The 17,376-nt window shown below is 42.9% G+C and overlaps 1 protein-coding gene and 1 pseudogene across 1 annotated transcript; one reads left to right on the top strand and one right to left on the bottom strand.

Moving 5' to 3' along the window:
• Positions 1–1,165: 1,165 nt before the first annotated feature.
• LOC148000722 (small integral membrane protein 14 pseudogene) lies at positions 1,166–1,465 on the bottom strand (annotated as a pseudogene).
• An 8,083-nt stretch (positions 1,466–9,548) lies between these two features.
• On the top strand, positions 9,549–16,440 carry LOC148000721 (disks large homolog 5-like). Its single transcript, XM_087587149.1, has 5 exons — positions 9,549–9,778; positions 10,519–10,681; positions 11,837–11,968; positions 12,426–12,602; positions 15,853–16,440. Exons 1-5 carry the CDS (start codon positions 9,625–9,627, stop codon positions 15,935–15,937), a joined length of 711 nt encoding a protein of 236 aa, XP_087443275.1. The 5' UTR covers positions 9,549–9,624; the 3' UTR covers positions 15,938–16,440.
• Positions 16,441–17,376: the final 936 nt, after the last annotated feature.

Raw genomic sequence — 17,376 nt, 5'->3', positions numbered from 1 at the left:
TCAGTATGTTGCCACAGGATCTGTCAGGGGTTGGAGAGATGCTTCACGGATTAAGCGTACCAATTGCTCTCCCAGAGATCCTGAGTTCAAATCCCAACAACCACATGGGTACTTACAGAACTCTGCAATGTGATCTGATACACTCTTCTGGTGTGTTTGAAGATAACTACAATGTACTCACAAGTAGATATTATATACTAAAAAAAGGGAAAAATAGGACTTCTCAGTTTAATCTGGCAGACCTAAATGTCATGGACTTACTGGATGGAGCAGGGTGGGCTTGATCCTGTAGGAATGTACCCAAGCACTGAAATTGGCACTTTGAGTCACTATGCCCAGTTGTGAAGAGTCCTTTCATGGTTGTGGTGAGCAACTTTGCTTATCCTTTCCTATCAGCCAATTCTTTCTATATAAATGAGATCATTTCTGTAGTGTCTGGTTTCAGGTGAATTCTGATTGGCTCTGTGATTCTGACATTTTTGTGGCTCCAGTTGACTAAAGAGGAAGCCATCCATGGTTTTCTAGGTCTCTGAGTGTTTTACCTCTTTTAAAAATATTAATCAATCATGTTTATTTAAAGTATTAACATCAGAAATTTTTAATGGGAATTATTTTAAAAAATCATTAAACAACCAAATCGATTTTCCTATTCTAGCCATATAAGCCAGCTGGACTTTGTAAGGAAAATGATCTAAAGCATCAGTGTCAAGGACTACAGAAAACTGCCACCCACAGGTAAACTACCACAGTAAAGTGACTACAGCATGGTTCTGTCATTCATACCAGACAACCCAGAATAAATACCTTATAAAAAGAATTAAAATCTATCCAAACCACTTAAAATACTTAAATGCAGAAACCTTAATTTTCCTTCAGTTGGGCCAGAAACCACCACAGTCGCTATGGTCAGTGTTCCAGGGAGAACGAGTGGAAAGTTTAAGCTTAGGCCAACCAACATAGCCCTCGACTTTTCAAAGAAATCGTTTACTCAGGTATACTGTAAATAAGGACTGTGGCAACACAGGAAACAAAGGCAGTTGGCAAGTGAAACTTCTAGAAGCTCATGAAACTGCAGATAGAAAAGGAGAGACAGGTAGTGCCAGGTTCTCTGCAGTCGTTCGGTCGTGCAGGGTGTCAAACAATCGCTGCTTCCCACACCAGGATGTTAGCCCACAGGAGGGGCTGGCGGGACCTGTCCACTGTGAGGACTGGAGGGCTTTCCAGGAAGGCTGAAGCCTCTCAGGTGAGGAGGCCTCAGTAGAAAGAGGAGCACAGCGATCACCATCCAGGCCATCAAGATCACAGTGATGCTGATGCCACTGTCACCGGAGGGCCCTGGCAATTCCCGAAGGCATTCTGTGTTGGTACAATAGGCCCGGGACTGCCGGAGCAGATTGATGAGTCTTCTCATAGTGCGTTCATGAGAGCAAATACATTCACAGGGATCAAATCCTCCTTCAGTCATAGTTGGTTACCAGCTTGATTTTACTCAACTCTTTAAAGCCACCCAAACAAGTGGTGGGTGGGGAGGGAGGTGGTCTGGAGTGTTCTGGACGCCCCTGTGGCTGCCGCTGCTGCTGGCCGCCACCCTCCTCCCCTCCGGATTAGATAGACCATGTCACTCTTAGCCACTAGACCCGGATCTGTGTTTTCCCTTTTGTATGGGTGGGTGGATCACGAGGTTGTCAAGTGTGGGCAGAATCTGGGAGACAGATTTGCCTATCGAGGTTGGTGTTAGTCTTTGTATGGTTACCAGGAACCAATTCCAGATCCTTTGGAAGAACAGTAAGTGATTTCAACTGCTGTGATATCTTCCCTGCCCCTTCCTCTATACTTTGATCTCCCCCCACCCCCGGAGCTGGGGACCGAATCCAGGGCCTTGTGGTTTCTAGGCAAGCGTCTACAACTAAGCTAAATCCCCAGCCCCATACTTTGATCTTTCTGTAGTCTCTCTGACTCCATCTGCCATAATGAAGACTTCATCTCATAAAACACTGTGGACAATAGCTACTGTGAAAAATACCATAAGTTGACAGAGCCTCCATTTTCACATAAATATATAAACACATAAATACCTAAAGAAACACAGAGACACACATAAACACACGCACAGAACACACAAAGACACACAGAGACACACACAGCCCAAGTCATCATATTCTTTAGTAATTCTGTCCAGAGCCAAGTGGTTATAGGGATAGAAGAAAGTACAATTCCCAGCAATTTCAACTTAATGTCATGTAATGCATATTTATGAAATGCATAATTCACAGTATTTTAGGATTCGAGTACATTATACTATCTATCCTTTATTTTCAAAAGTATCGAAAGTTATGAAGAGAATTCCAGCCTAGTATCAGACTTGTGTCCATCAGAATCAGAACAGTTTGCTGTTTGAAACTTTCTTTTATTACAACTGTTTCCTAATGTCACATAGGAAAACCGGCTTCAGCCAGAAATGCCTTTAGCTACCACATGCATCTGAATCTCACCCTGGGAAAACCATGAGAATCCACGAGAGAATGTGTGTGGCTCTTTGATGTCCAGCTTTCCTGTAGGTCTCTTCTGGCTTGCACGAACACCACTCCTTGATTCCTCCCTCTAAATGGCCGTGCAACCTTCTTGCCTTGCTCTGCTGCTGGTCACTGACAACTTGAGGAAGGTAAAAATTGCCTAGTGTGTTAGTGAAGCAGGCCTTTGAATGTCGCTCTGAGGGGTTTTGGGGAGAGAATCGACGTAAAGCTCACTCTGAATGGTGGTAACACCATAACTCTCAGGCCAGGTGCCTGCACTGAATGGCACAGAGAGGAAGCTAAGAGCTAGAATTTCCCTATTTCTGCTCCCTGCTCCACCCACATAGTAAGAGTCTCATTCACATCCTGCCAGCCAGTCCACTTCTACCAACTGCACCTCTCATGGCTACACTCACCCCTTCTAGGATGGAGTCTGTGCTTCCCGACTCTGAGCCAATGGAACCCTCCTTTCTTAAAATGCTTCTGTGACAGAATGGGAAACACGACCAGTGCAGTCACTGCTTCCTTCTGCCTTTTGCAGTCTCCTCCCGCCTGGTTCCCTCACAGCCTTCGCAGTCCAATGTGTCTATAAGAAAACAGGCTAAAGATGTCACCTTAATTCTCCTTTGACTTGTCTCTGAGAAGAGCCTTTTGCTACATCAGCCCAGATAGAAGAGTGAAAGAGGAAAAAGAGAAGAGAAGACAGTAGATGGCCTAGGCAAGGGATAACTGAAGTTCTCCTTGTAACACAAGCTACTTCCCAAGATATTACCACTAATCCAGTTTCTGTGTCAATATGACCCCCAAAACCTAACCACCTATCATTAGAGCACATTTGCTGACAAAATTTTGTTGCAGTTAAATTTCTATTATATGTCTTTCAAAACACATCTAAAAGTGGAGTGGGCTTTTCCAGCTAGATTCATGACCTCCTCTCTCCCACACAGCACCCATACTCAAATCACCTGTGACATCTTGTTTCCTAAACACAGGTATGGCTGTCACTTTTACTTTTCTCCATGGGATAGTTTAGGTAGTGACCTGACCACACCTGCCCATCAATGATTGGCCTTCTAGCTTTAATGACTTCGGAAAATTTATGTTTGTTGATAATGGAAATCCTCCCACAGTATAAAGTCATTTGCTCCTGCTCTCAAACAGAGGAAAAGAAAGAGAGAGAAGGTCTGCCTGCTAGGCATAGTCAAGGTAGGTCAAGGCCTGTTGGCAGATTTTTCAGCCTGCTGAGGTATGGAACCTTAAGAGAAGGTGTACTTGAGGCTTAAATTTCTATTGACCTTGGTGGTTAAAAACGGAGTAGTTTGGGGGATGGGAACGAATGCATTGTTTATTTTAACAATTTGTTTCTGTCAGCTTGTGGTTATGCTTCCCACGGTGCTATAGTAAAATAGGGCTTTGAGAAATGTGCTTGTTGTTTCCTTGTACCCACCAGCAGCCCTTTCATAGCTGTCTCTTTCCTCTTCTTTTGGCCTTTCCTCATCTGCCCCTCAGAGAACCTTTCCACTTCCTACCAGTCAGTCCACCAAAGTAGGGCCATGCCGTTTCAGGAAACTGGAATTTCTGAAAAGCCCATTGAATATGGAAAGCAATATACCCCAGGATATGTCCTGCAGCTCAGAGTAAGATGTTGCAAAAAGAGGATAACTGACTGATCTCCCACTTTGTGCTTTCAAAAAGAACAAATACTTCAAAACCATAGTTTCTTCCGCCTCTCCATTACAGAATCTGATTTCAGCCCTGCACACTGTGCTCTCCTGGATCCATGGATGCTAAACTGCAGGTTCTGGAGATGCCAACCCCTCAGATGAATTCAATGTCTGCTCAACTCAGTCCATTCATTCACAGTTCCTGGAGTCATTGCGTCCACCGACCCAGACGCCCATTGCCGATCGAGAGTATTCCACGCAGCGGATCGAGTTCCAGCAAGCAGAAGGATCTTCAGTCACAGAGCACATCGCGGAACTTTCCTGACATGCTGGACAGAACTAAGAAGTTAGTGAGAAACAAGTTTGTGAAAAGGATCCTATGTCGCCATCTTCTGGGAAAATACAGAATTACATCCTATTACCTTTGGAGTCTGAGGCTTCCTTCTAGCCTCGCATGTGCCTCTCTTCAAGTCACAGATGCAGATATTCACAGCCAACCATTGGACTAAGCCTGGGGACCACAATGAAAGAGTTAGGGAAAAGCCTGAAGGAGATGAAGGGGATTGGAACCCAATATGAAGAACAACAATATCAATTAACTGGAGCCTTCAGAGTTCCTCGGGACTAAACTACCAACTAAAGAGGATATATGGTCCCGGCTATGGCTCCTGATACATATAGTGTAGAGCATGTGTAGCAACAACTGGCTCATCTGACATCTCTGGGATGGGAGGCAACTGGCCCTGTAGAAACTTGATGTCCCAGAGAAGGGGGATGCTAGAGGGGTGAAGAGGAAGTGGGTGGGTAGATGGAGGAGTGCCCTCTTAGAAACAAAGAGGATTGGGAGGGTATGGGGGTTCAAAGTGGAGAGACCAATGATGGGGATGACATTTGAAATGTAAACAAATAAAATGACTAGTGTATAATAGATGGTGACAGATGTCTCCATAAGGACTAGATATTCATTATCTGTAACAGGTTCATTGAAAGTCAAAATCCATAACTGTTGTGACTTACTTATTATTGAAATTTCACATAGATGAACACAATCAACATTTTAACTTCTCTCCTTGCACCCATAATAAATCATTAGTTACCTTTATAAAACAATTTAAAAAGCAATTAGGGTTTCTACTCTCTTAGGCTTCGATACAGCGCCTCATTTTACTCTCCCTCTCTATGTTCCCTCCATTGCTGCCCTCTCCCTGTCTCTTCACATTTCACATTCCTATCCCTGACAGTGTCCCTCAGCCATCCATGAGTGAACTTGTACTTCCCTAAATGAGGACAGTCTGGCCCACGTCCCTAGACCCTCACACTAAACTGATCATACAGTCACACAGATTGAAGAATCAACAGCTAACACCCACACCCACATTTCAGTGAATATGTATCCCATTTGTCTCTTTCAGTCTGGATTGCCTCATCCAGAATGACTTTTACTAGATCCATTCATTGTCCTGCATAGTGCATGCTTCCTTTTTGCCTTTTGTAATTGTTAAGCAGCAATGCAGTCTGTAAATGCACCACGTTTTCTTTATGCATTCATCCGTTAAGGGACAACTTAAATATTTCCAAATTCTAAGCATTATAAATGAGCTTCACTGAACATGGTTGAGCAAGGGTCTGTATTCTAGGATGAATCAACATCTGGACATGAGACCTGGAGTTGTATCTTAAGGTACAACAATTTTCACCTTCCTGAAGAACCATCATACTGATCTCCGAAGTTGCTGTAGAAGTTTGCCTTTCCACCAGGAGAGTATGAATGTTCCCCTTGCTCCATAACCCAGTCAGCTTGAGTTGTCACATGTGTTATTAACCTTAGTCATACTGACAAGTGTGAAAAGTGATCTCAGAGTAATTTTGATTTGCATTTGCGTGATGTAGAAGGATGATGAATATTTCTTATGAATTTCTGTCATTTGAGTTTCTTTTATTATGAATGTTATGCTTAGATATGTAGCACTTTTTAATTATTTTTCTTCATATACAGCGTTTTAGTTTTTCCAATATATATTTATATTAGCCTGTTGGGCCCTACCTTGGAGTGTTTCCCTTCCTCCTCGCTGTGCCTTTCAGCCTACTATGGCCAGAAGTTGTTTACACCCTTGGCAGCTTCTCTCGGTCCCTGATTTGGGGCCAGGACCTCCCATGGCACCCATTCCTCTTGCTGAGCCTTTCAGCTTATTGATGTTAAGAAGTTGTTTACACCCCTGTGTTGGGGCCAGGACTTGCCACGATGCAGATTTTTCCTGTTTTCCTATTTTCCTGGTTGGGGTTTTCACCTGCTTTATTGTTTTTCCACAGCTTTTGCCTCTGGTATATAAGGAGATCTCAGTAAAGCGTGGACAGCCTTCTTTTAACACGAATGACCCGAGTGTGTGTTTCTTCTTAACACTTATAGGCCTATGCCCGGTTCTGAGTGTCCTGATGACACAGGCATCATCAAATGGAGGTCCCACCAAGATTGGAAAAGAGAGGACAACCTGACGAGATGGTCCCAGGAAGCCGGCCAGTGAAGGAGGGACGTATTGGGGAAAATGGGCCAGGAAAGGTCCCAGTAAGCAGGATACAGAAGCACCGTGGGCATTGAAAGCACGTGCAAAGATAAATAAAGATTTGTGGTACTGGTGAGTAAACCTTGTAAAAAGGGACAAGGTAATAATGGTCAAATGTTTTTGTGTACGTGTTCTTTTAGAGTTATGCTAAAATCTAGAGAAGCAAAGTTAATTCTCATAGATGCTTTTAGTCTTTGGACCCTGATTAGAGACAGTTTACACCCTAGACAAGAGAGAAAATGGTTTGAGAAAAACATTCCTCCCAGACTCTCCACAGATGCTTTGGCAAAAGAAGGAAAGTGAGATTAAGCTTTTTAAGAGCTCTCCTAGGGACATCCTGCCTCCTTGCTGGCTCCTATTGGAGAAGTGCTTATTTCTGGTTCTGGGTCCTTTAGGTAGGATATCTGGGTCCCTTTGGTGGGACACCATCTAGCTCCTTCCCTCTATGTCTATTGTCTGTCCTTGTTGCACCAAGCTGTCCATGGATGTCAATGTATGTCTGGGTTGTGCTTCTTGTTGCTTGAATGTTTTGTGTTTCATGTTTAAAAGAAAAAATGGTGAAAACTTTAAATGCTGGTTGATTCCCCCTTGATTTAGTTTTAAGTCCTTTCAAGAAAGGAACAAATAAATAAAACAGTTTCAATTGACCTTTGGAGCCCAGCATCCTAGATAACTGGTTATCTCTGGTGTTAACTGTCATGTGTGTCTCTGACTGAATCCTGCCTCAATGGAGGAATGTAGCTAGGAGCCTAGGTCTGTCCACTGGGGAAGCTCCCCAGGGGGCTGGCTCAATGTCTACACTAGCTGGCCTTAAAGGTGCCAGCAGCTTCAAAGCTTCTATGGTAATGGAGCTGTTAGCTGTTTCTCTTAGAGAAATCTTTGACTGTGATATTTGGAATCAACAGGTAACAAGGTGCTTCTTTTAAAATGACAGCTAAAGAAGTAAAAATGGTGTTTGATCTAAGTACTAAAGATATGTGTAGTCACTTCATTTTTTTCTGTTTGGTTTTAAATGTATAATAAGCTTTACATGTCTTGGCTATAGGTGACTGGCTTTTAAGTTATTGGGTATGGTTGAAAATTTGTAATATTTGTAATAGAATGTTGGCTTAAAAAAGGAGTCATTCGAGAAAACACGTGGCATGTGCCAACCCAGGGAAACAGGTCTAGATTGGGATAATATTTTAATATAACTCTTATCATGGAAACCGGACTTGTAAAAGAATTTAGGGCAATGTCTCTTTGGTTCGGTATTAGAGCCTGCAATATCGATCCTTCATATGCAAGGCTTGGCCGTCATACTTTATAGCATGAGGAATGGACTTGGTGTTTTGGAGAGACTGGATTTTGGAGGATAGTTTGGTGGAGGGTGAGTTTTGCTTTCCAAAGATATGGCTGTGCTCTGATGTTACAAGGGAAACTTAAAGATTGTGGCTAATGATTGCCAGTGTTACATTGACTACAGTTTACAGTCTGATCACAGACAGACCTCGGGATTCTAACTCACACATATCTGTGCTTAAGAAAAAATCAAACAGGTGGAGATTGTCACAAGGGTTGATGAGGCTATGGAACTTATAAAAGCATGAAAGCCTGCTTCCTCCAACTGCTATTTCAAGAAATACATATAGAATTATTATAGATTTAAAAGATTGGTCTTTTTTTTTCTTTTCTTTTCTTTTCTTTTCTTTTTTTTTTTTTTTTTTTTTTTGGTGCTGGGGACCGACCCGGGGCCTTGCTCTACCACTGAGCTAAATTCCCAACCCCTAAGAGATTGTTTTTATACTGTTTCTTGCACTCTTGGGTTGTTGTGAAATATTTCATTTCTTGTGTTTCCTTGGGTTTTGTTTGACTTGACCATACATTTGTATGCCTTTTTGAAAGAAAAATGTACTAATTTTTATTTATTTTGGTGAATTGTTCTTTGGATGACTTTTGTCTGTGGTTCCTCTGAATGCAGTTCGAACGGTGGCCAGAGAGACACCAGATACTGAGTTATAAATGATGGTTAAGCACCCTGTAGGTCCTCAGAGTGAAGCCAGCAGGTTGCCCAGGTCGAACTCCAATTCTAGCTCCCAGTACACCATGATGTGCTACAGCTTCTCTGCTTCCTCCTGCTCTTCCTTGGCCAGCAGCACCTCTGCATTCTGCCCCTCCATGGCTCTCGCTTGGGTCTCAGTTCCTCCCTCACTTTTGGGGATTTTAACTTTAAGAATGGACAGAAAGTTTACAATTTGATGTTTGCTCTATACCTGAGAAGCTTTTTTGCCAGGAAAAGGGAGTTTCCATTGCACAAAATGGGATGGTAAGACAGAGATTTCAGGAAAAAACATGGGTGAATATATTGAAACCATGACCCCTCTCAAGGCACACTCCATGAAACAACATACTCCAACTTGCATACATTTAAAGGTGAAGGAAAAAAATATTCGCCTCTGGGGAACAGTAACAACTGTAGAAATTGGACTATATGTCACATGCATGGACCCTGGGTTTATACATTTCAGGAAGAAGAATATCCCTCATCCACGGTCTTTAGACCTTTGGCTGTTAACAAAGATGTTCTATCCATTTCAAGGTCTGATACAACTCTCCCTCTCCTCAGCAACTGAGTTGTAATGAAGGAGTGAGAACTCTGAAGCTCTGGAAGGAGAGTGAGCGAATGGGTGTTCCCTGGCTCAAAAGTGAGTCTCTGGAAAAGCTACTGCAGAAACTGGTCAGTCTGGGTGGAGGTAGTTAGCAAGTAAGCTATGGCATTTCCCAGTGACATCACCGGTAGTGTCTTCCCTGGAAATTCTCTTGTATCCAGGAGACACTAGAATGTTCTGTGATGTCAGCAGTGTTGTGGTGACACCAACTGCCTGAGCGATTTCCCTTCATTTCCTAATGGGTTCCCGAGGAGGCATGTTCTCCAGGATCCTCAGTCTCTTTCGGAGGGACAATCATATCCATGCAGGCACCAGACCAAGGCAGAGGGAGGCCAGCCTTCTATCATGTTGTAGAAGAAGACGACGAATGGAAAGGTCCTTGAGGAGGTCAAGTGAGTACTGGGCAGGGCAAGGGGAGCTCCCTGGAGGAGGTTGGCTTGTGTTGGTCCTTCCAGGAGTAGGATGTATGATTTAGAGCCTCAGTCTTCCTAATGGCTGACCCAGACCCAATAATTTCTGATCATTAGTTTGACAGAAAACCAAGAACTGTTATATGTCAAGGGGCTTTCCTTGGATCTCTTTAGTGTCCTGGGCAGTGTCAAAGAATGCCAGGATGAGCCTTTATAAGAATAACAAAGTGTCTCTTCCAGGATCGGCTGTTGAAACACTTCATTCTCAGCAGTGTCCTGTAGATTACTTGGGTAATTGATGCCAAGAGGGATACTCTCCTGGTCATATATCAAGGTCTCAGTTACTTTGTCCTTGAACACACATGATTAGGGATTCAAGATGTTAAGCAGTTTGAACTCAAGGACTTACCTGCCTCACATCAGACATTAGCTGAGAAGGTCCTCCAATTCTTCCTGTTTAGGCCAGCTTTAGAATTTCAGTGCCAGAGGAATGGCTTTAGGAGGTGTGGTCTATATCTATGATGGCATATGTCATCATATGGCTATGATGGTGGGAACAGGGAACTAGCTGAGTTCAGTTTAAAGATAGCTTTCTTGCTCTGTCAGGGATTCACTGTATCTGTAGAACTGTTCATCCTCAGACTTCTGTTTAGAGTAAGCATAGTTTTCCTTGACACTGTGTCCACATATATGCCTGTTTACTGGTGTTTATCTACCTACAGAGTTTGATCAGAAGGCATCGTCCCAACCCTCCACGACACCTGTTGAAGAGGAGAGAATGAAGCGTTTGGAGAACATCAAAATTGCTCTCCAGAAGATGCAGAAGGAGAGAGATGAACTCAGGAGTATCCTGGCCGATTACCCGGGAAAGAATTTAAATGACAGGTAGTCACAATGCAAGTTCTGTTAAATCCACATTTCCTCACATCACAGTAGGCTACAACTCCAGGGTGTCCTCATGGTCAAAATCACTTTCCTGATTGAATCAGAATGTGAAGTTCAGATGGGAATGGGATGGTGGCACAGGCTATTTTAATTCCTACAAACGTAAATCATAGCCTGTGGCCTGATTGAATCACAGTCTGGGAGTGAGGGTAGTAGTGTGTGAGCTCTCATTGTGTGGTTTAAGGAGACTGGACAGGTGTTGGCTTGTGGGAATTTCTAGGTGCTCTGATTATGAGCAATCATTGTTGTAATTGACGTGGAGGTGCTTTGGGTTCAATAGTTCCTGTGAAGAGCTGGAAGGACCCAATCCCACTTGCTGCCTCACAGTGTGTGACTGGACTGACAACAGGGGATCATTGGTTTTCTCTGATTTTATTCATTGTATTGGGAGATAATGCCACATCCTTATATTTAATTGGCATTCTAATTGTATTTGAGAGAGAGAGAGAGAGAGAGAGAGAGAGAGAGAGAGAGAGAGTTTTGTGTGAGTTTGTGTGTGTGTATGCATGTGTGAGTGCGTTTGTGTGTATCACTTAAGATCTGGGTATTCTATGTACTGATTTGGCCTGAGAATTATCCTGTGTCAATTTCCGTGGCATGATAATGATGAGGGTGAGAGCCTCACTGTGAGCAGTAGAACATTTCACATCTGCTCAGGTGGACGCACATGGGAATCTCCTGGTGCGTGTTATAAATTCTTTTCCCTGTAAATACTGTTCATGTTCCTTTGGGTTTTCATGTAGCAATAGATTCTATGATTGAGAATTGTTACCTAAGAACAGGAGAATAGTCTTCATGGGCTTAAGTTGGAGCCTGGATTGTGACACAGGGTCCTCGAATGTTCTTGGCAAGCTAGTCTATTCCTTCAAACCCCCTCAGGGAGCTCAAGCAAATCAGCTCCCTCCTTTTGTTTGCTGGCACTGCTGTCCCTGTGTCCATAATAATAAACTTATAAATACCAAATGGACCCAGTACCAAGGGGCAAAAGTGTGGCATTCCTAGGCTGGGGTAGTTCAGGATTCAGTCTGAATTCATGTAATTCTTGAATCCTTCATTCATAATGTTATTTCATCCTTGGACCATGCCTTACCACAGGAACAACTTTGAGTCCGAGATGCTCACGATGCAGCACGAGGAAGTGATGACCGACATGAAGAAAATGAGCGAGCAGGTCAATAGAGCTTTGGTCAAATGTACACACCTCACACTGGAAAATGACTGGTACTGGTGAGTAACTTACAAGGCTGTGACCCCAGCACTAGGCACAGCATGTGTCAGCCCATTCTTATCTGTGAAGTAAAGTGAGGATCAGGCTTTATAGTGTTTGAAGCAACCAGGAAGCCTGTCTCTAAGGAAGGCTCTAGGACACACAGGACACAGAAAGATTGGCCTCCAAGCAACATTCTAATAAAATGGACAAATAAGCACACATAGGGATTATGTCCTCCTCTGGGAAAAACTTGAATCAATCGTGTCAGGTTTTTGAGAAGTGCACTGAGTCTTGTGGAATGTGGCTCTTTTCTCCATTTGACCTGACTCTAGGTCATGCTCCATGGCTACTGTGGACTTGGACTATAATCTGGGGCTCTCTTTGGATCAGGACCCTAGAAGGAGTAATGGACTTGGAGACGTGGGAGGAAGTTGGAGACTGGCTGGGAGTCACCATTTTTTCTTTGTGTCTCAGCCGCAGCTTCTGCCCCCTCCTAACTGAGTTGTTTGAGCTGAAGAACAATGGCCAGAGAGCACGGAATGAGAACAGGGAGCTTCTATGGGAACAGATTGCACTGGAAGAGTCCATTAAGGAAACAACAAGGATCTGTGGGGAAGCCAGTATGAAAATCCCTGTATCAAGCAGCCTCAGGTAGGATGAATGACGCATCAAGGTCAGGTTTTCCTGATATCTAAGCATAAACCAAGTCAAACCAGTTTAACCTTCTCCAACTTATCCAGACGCTCTCCTAGGACTCATCCAGTTATTCAGTAGTTCTGTGGTGTTAGCTTCATGCAAGAAACTGGAGGATTGACAACCAAATCCTCCTGCTCAACTAGAAAATGCATTTCCTTAAGGGGGATCTGTTGATCACACACTGCACACTTACATGCCATTATGCTAGAGGGATGCCATGTGGTAGCCGTCTTTGTAGTGCACAGAACTGATTAGAGTTCAGTTCAATTGCCAAAAGAACGGCTCTCATTGTCAATTATGATGGGGCTTGTGGACTTTCTCTCCTTTTCCCCGTACATTGAAAATCTTCCCTTCTGCCCGTCTAAATCGTGGTTTACAGTGACAGAGCTTGAGAAGCAGTTTGTCCGTCCTGTTTTATGTCAGTGTTTTAGTGTTCTTTCCTGTGGCTTATGTCCTGGAGCTGACTGGATGAACAGGGATGTAAGAAAGACTTCTCTCAGGGTGAGGGTTTGTGTGAGATACGTGAGGATTAGAGGGAAATTTTTCTCCAACTCTTTCAACCTAGTGTGCCCAAGGAGTACATTCCCTACACAGGTTTACTCTATAAGGTATGGAGAGCAATGTCTAAGCTCTCACTTGAAACATTTCCTTTGCCTCATCTGTATTCAACAATATATATATATATATATATAACAATATATATATATATATATATATATATATATATATATATATATATCGATAGAGAGGTAGAGAGATAGAGAGAGAGGGAGGGAGAGAGAGAGAGAGAAGAGGAAATACAATTTTTCCAATTAGTTTTAAACTGTTCTTAATGGGGTCTTGATCACTATTGAAATTATTACAGTGGGAAAACTATTCATCAACATTGACATTACTTGGAGAAAAACTCAGGAATGTGGTACAGGGATGTGAGGAGAGGCTGCTGTGTGTAATCCATGTACCTCAGTGTCAAAACTGATGACTGAGGGCTCTTCTGCCTTCTTTGCTCTCGGTGTATAGTAACACTGGAAGGTCACGTGCTTGTTGTATCTTCTCAACATCCAGGTTATGTTAATCATTAACCTGCCACCACTTTCTCTCCAGATTGGCCTAAACTTGGTTGAATATACCTTGGCTTTGGAGTTTGGCCTGGAATTTGTTAATTGAAAGATTAATTTGCTTAGAGTTGAATCTTCAGGCAGAAGATGTCCAGGAGTTATGCTGAGGTGGAATCACATCTTTGCCTCAGACAGAAACTTAGGCTCAAAATAGTCCAAAGCACTCAGCCTGTGTTGTGTTGTGGCACTCTTAACCATTGTTATTCAAAATCATTTGATCTGAGTGAAAATCATCTGTAAGGAGGGTTTAGGAAAGTGATGACCCTCAGACATTGCTGGAGGTGTCAAATGGGTAGCCCTGTGAGAAGCCATGTACAACTCTTGTGAAATTTCAACCTTTTGACACAGCGATTCCAGAACAAGAAGTAGGTGTGAGCAGAGAAACTGTGGCACATTAGTGTTGTAGGGGTTCACATCAGAGCAGCCATGAAGCAAAATTACCCAGATGTCCATCAGTCAGAAAGTGAAAAGGTACAATGTTGTCCAGCCCTTCCATGGACTGTGGCTGAGTTTGATTATACCTGCCACCATTTGGCTTTGAAGTAGTCAGCCTTATCGCACTCGAATTATATCTGATAGCATCCCAGTCCAAGTTTTACCTTGGATTGTGGTTATGGAGATTTCCCAGCTGTTTGTGCTGGTAGTTTGGCTGCCCTGTCACGTACTGTATGGTAAAGGGACCTCATATTGGAAAATGCAGCTCACTTTGCATGCACTGGGAAACAGTGAGCAGAGGACTGAAGAGGCTCACCTGCCCCCCCCCGCCCCCCCCAGTGCTCTGTTGCCTGAAATCAGCCTCCTGTGCACAGCCTTGTGACCTTGCTAAGCAGGCTTGGCTAACAGGCCTGGATGTCACATTTCTAATTTCTGATTTTCAGGGGAATACACTTTATTGGCTGAGCTGTCTTTAGGCTATGCTCACTCTGTACTTACCCCATTCCAGGTTTTTTTTTTTTATGCCACAATAGTAGACTGGGTGATCTCTTCTATTACCATTAAGTGGGAAACTAACCACATTCTGCAAAATATTCTGCTTGTGTGTGTGAACAAATATATTTGGGTGAGTTCAAAAGTGTGTATGTCTGGGTGTCTGTCTGTCTGAGTCTGTATACATGCCTGTCTCCATGGACAAAATAATCTAATGACCAGGATGAGGAGAGAATGGAAGAAAGTCTGCAGGATCCCCTGAATCAGAAAAAACTGGTCACTGAGCAAAAGGCCTTGTCTGAGAAGATGCAGCACTATTTCGGTGTCACTGAGATGGTTTGAAAGCACAGGATGAGAGGACCCAAGTAGATTAGCTATACTTATAAACTGTCTTATTGGGTGTGTGACTTCCTACATAGTTCTCAGCATCTGTCAGCTAGGAGCAGCTCAGAATATTATTCTTGTCCATTTTAAAAGAAATTTCATCCATGAAGTGTATGTGATCCATAGAGATTCTGGCTACTGTGTACTGATCCCTCCAGTCTGAGCTCTCTAGTATTATCTGAGCCCAGTGCCTTTAAGTCTCCCCACAAATAGTTTTACGATACCCATAAACAAAGGAGTGGTATAGTTTATTTTCTGCATGAGTATCTCCTTTAGAGTTCAATGCCTACCCTTGGCAAGATTTCCATGCAGCATATTCTTGCCAAATATAATATCACTTCGGTGTGCATGTACTTCTTGAAATATTGTTTCTCTGGGTCTTTGCAGGTATTGAGGTTGTGATGTGGACCCCAGGCATTTCCCTGCATTGGAGGAATAATAATAGTCTTCATTTCAGAGATGGCCAGGCTTCCAAGGCCTTCCTATTGTTTTCTAGGTTGTTCATATCTCTCCTCACCTGACATTTAGACATTGCTACATGATATTAAAATATAATATATATGTACCATTGGATTTATCTGCTGTTCACTGTTCAATTTTTAGCATTTTGAAAAGCTGGGAAAATATGCAGGCCTGTGGGATCTCTTACCCTTCTCTCTTGGGCATGAGAGAATGACCTCAGATGAAAGATCATCCTGCATTATCCTGCTGAATTGTGCTGCTGTGTATGGGATAAGTGACATGGCAGGTCCTCACCAGGTCTTTTCCACCCCTAGGTCTGAACACTGCAGCAGAAGCTTTCCCAGGGCCCAGACCAGGACTACAGCTCTCAGAGACAGAACTGTCCACCAGGAGCACTGAGGGTGCAAAGATTGACACCACCTCCCACATCTCAGTCCTTGTAACCATACCAATCTTGGGCTAAATTTGAAAGACCTTGAGATGTGGCCTGGAACACGCCTCACGTTTAACCTTTTGACGACTTGTCCATCAACAACCAACCACTCCGAGTGAGGCAGGTCTACATTCCTCTTGAGGAGATTTTTACCATCTTACCTGCCGTTCTGCTGTGTTTGCAAGGCCAGCAACAGGCTGGAGTTATATGTTGAAGAATCAGCAGGAATTGAATGCTGACTAATTACTTGTTATATTTGTTTTTAGTTTGAAGTTTGGTTTTATGCATTTGGTTTTATTTGTTTACGTTTGAAGTTTTGTTATTTATTTGTTAACTTTAGTTTTTTAATTAATATGCTATATTCTTAAGGCTATATACATTGAACTCATTGACTCCCCACTTTAAAATGTTCTCGAATAAATTAATTTTTGCCAATAAATAAAATTGTGACCTTTAACCCTTCACTCACAAGACCGTCCTGAGTCGTGTGTGGTTCTTCCTTCTGTAACAGCACAAGTGTAAGGCAACAGTGGTGTTCTGCAAGTCTCATGCAGCTTAGGCTTCACCATCAGTTCACAGCCAGCCAGAGCTGCACAGGAAACTGTGCTCTTGATGTAGACAGTGTATCGTGCTCTGTGGATCCCACATACATGACGAAAATTATCCTTCCTTTATCCTTGTGCTCACAAATTTAGCTTCCTTTATAATGACAAACAAAGGAGAAACACAAGTATTTCTCTAATACATTAGAGGAAATAAAAACATTCAGTATAGGAATATAAAAAGCGATCAGGACACACAGAGCTGTATGCCTCTGCATTCCTTATAATAAAGCATCGGTTATAACTGCACATTTATTGAATTCCAGCAATTTTGGAGGAACGATATTTTTAAATTTTTTTATTAGATATATTTCTTTACTTACATTTCAAACGTTATTCCCCATCCTTGTTTCCTTCCTTAAGCCCCCATTCCCTTCCCTCTCCCTTCCCCATATGTGTATCCCCTATACATCCCCCTTATTGTTCACCACTATTCCCCTGCACTGCCCCTGGAACATTTTCTTTATTGTTTTTGTTGGTTTGTTTGTTGTTATTCTTTTTCTCCCATTTTTATTAAATTGGGCATTTCTTATTTACATTTCAAATGTTATTCCTTTTCCCGGTTTCCTGTCCATCAGCCCCCTAACAACTCCCCTTCCCGTTCTAAATGGGTGTCCCCTCCCCATCGAACCCCCATTACTGCCCTCTCCAACATTCCCTACACTGGGGGTTCAACCTTGGTAGTACCAAGGGCTTCCCCTTCCACTGTTGCCCCAACAATGTTATTTACTGCTACCTACGCAGGGTCAGTCCATGTGTAGTCTTTGGGCAGTGGTTTGGTCCCTGGAAGCTCTGGTTGGTTC

Source organism: Rattus norvegicus, chromosome 15 (assembly GCF_021556685.1).
Source record: "Rattus norvegicus strain SHRSP/BbbUtx chromosome 15, alternate assembly SHRSP_T2T, whole genome shotgun sequence".
Lineage (NCBI taxonomy): Eukaryota > Metazoa > Chordata > Mammalia > Rodentia > Muridae > Rattus > Rattus norvegicus.
The sequence above is the reverse complement of the archived record's forward strand: the minus strand, read 5'-3'. Positions and strand labels throughout refer to the sequence as shown.

Bases quoted from the DNA above. Each gene is read 5' to 3' on its own strand.
- LOC148000721 (XM_087587149.1), top strand. From the start codon at position 9,625: ATGGGTTCCCGAGGAGGCATGTTCTCCAGGATCCTCAGTCTCTTTCGG. The intron at 10,682-11,836 runs GTAGTCACAATG...GCCTTACCACAG, and splicing joins GGAAAGAATTTAAATGACAG to GAACAACTTTGAGTCCGAGA. The intron at 12,603-15,852 runs GTAGGATGAATG...TTCCACCCCTAG, and splicing joins CCTGTATCAAGCAGCCTCAG to GTCTGAACACTGCAGCAGAA.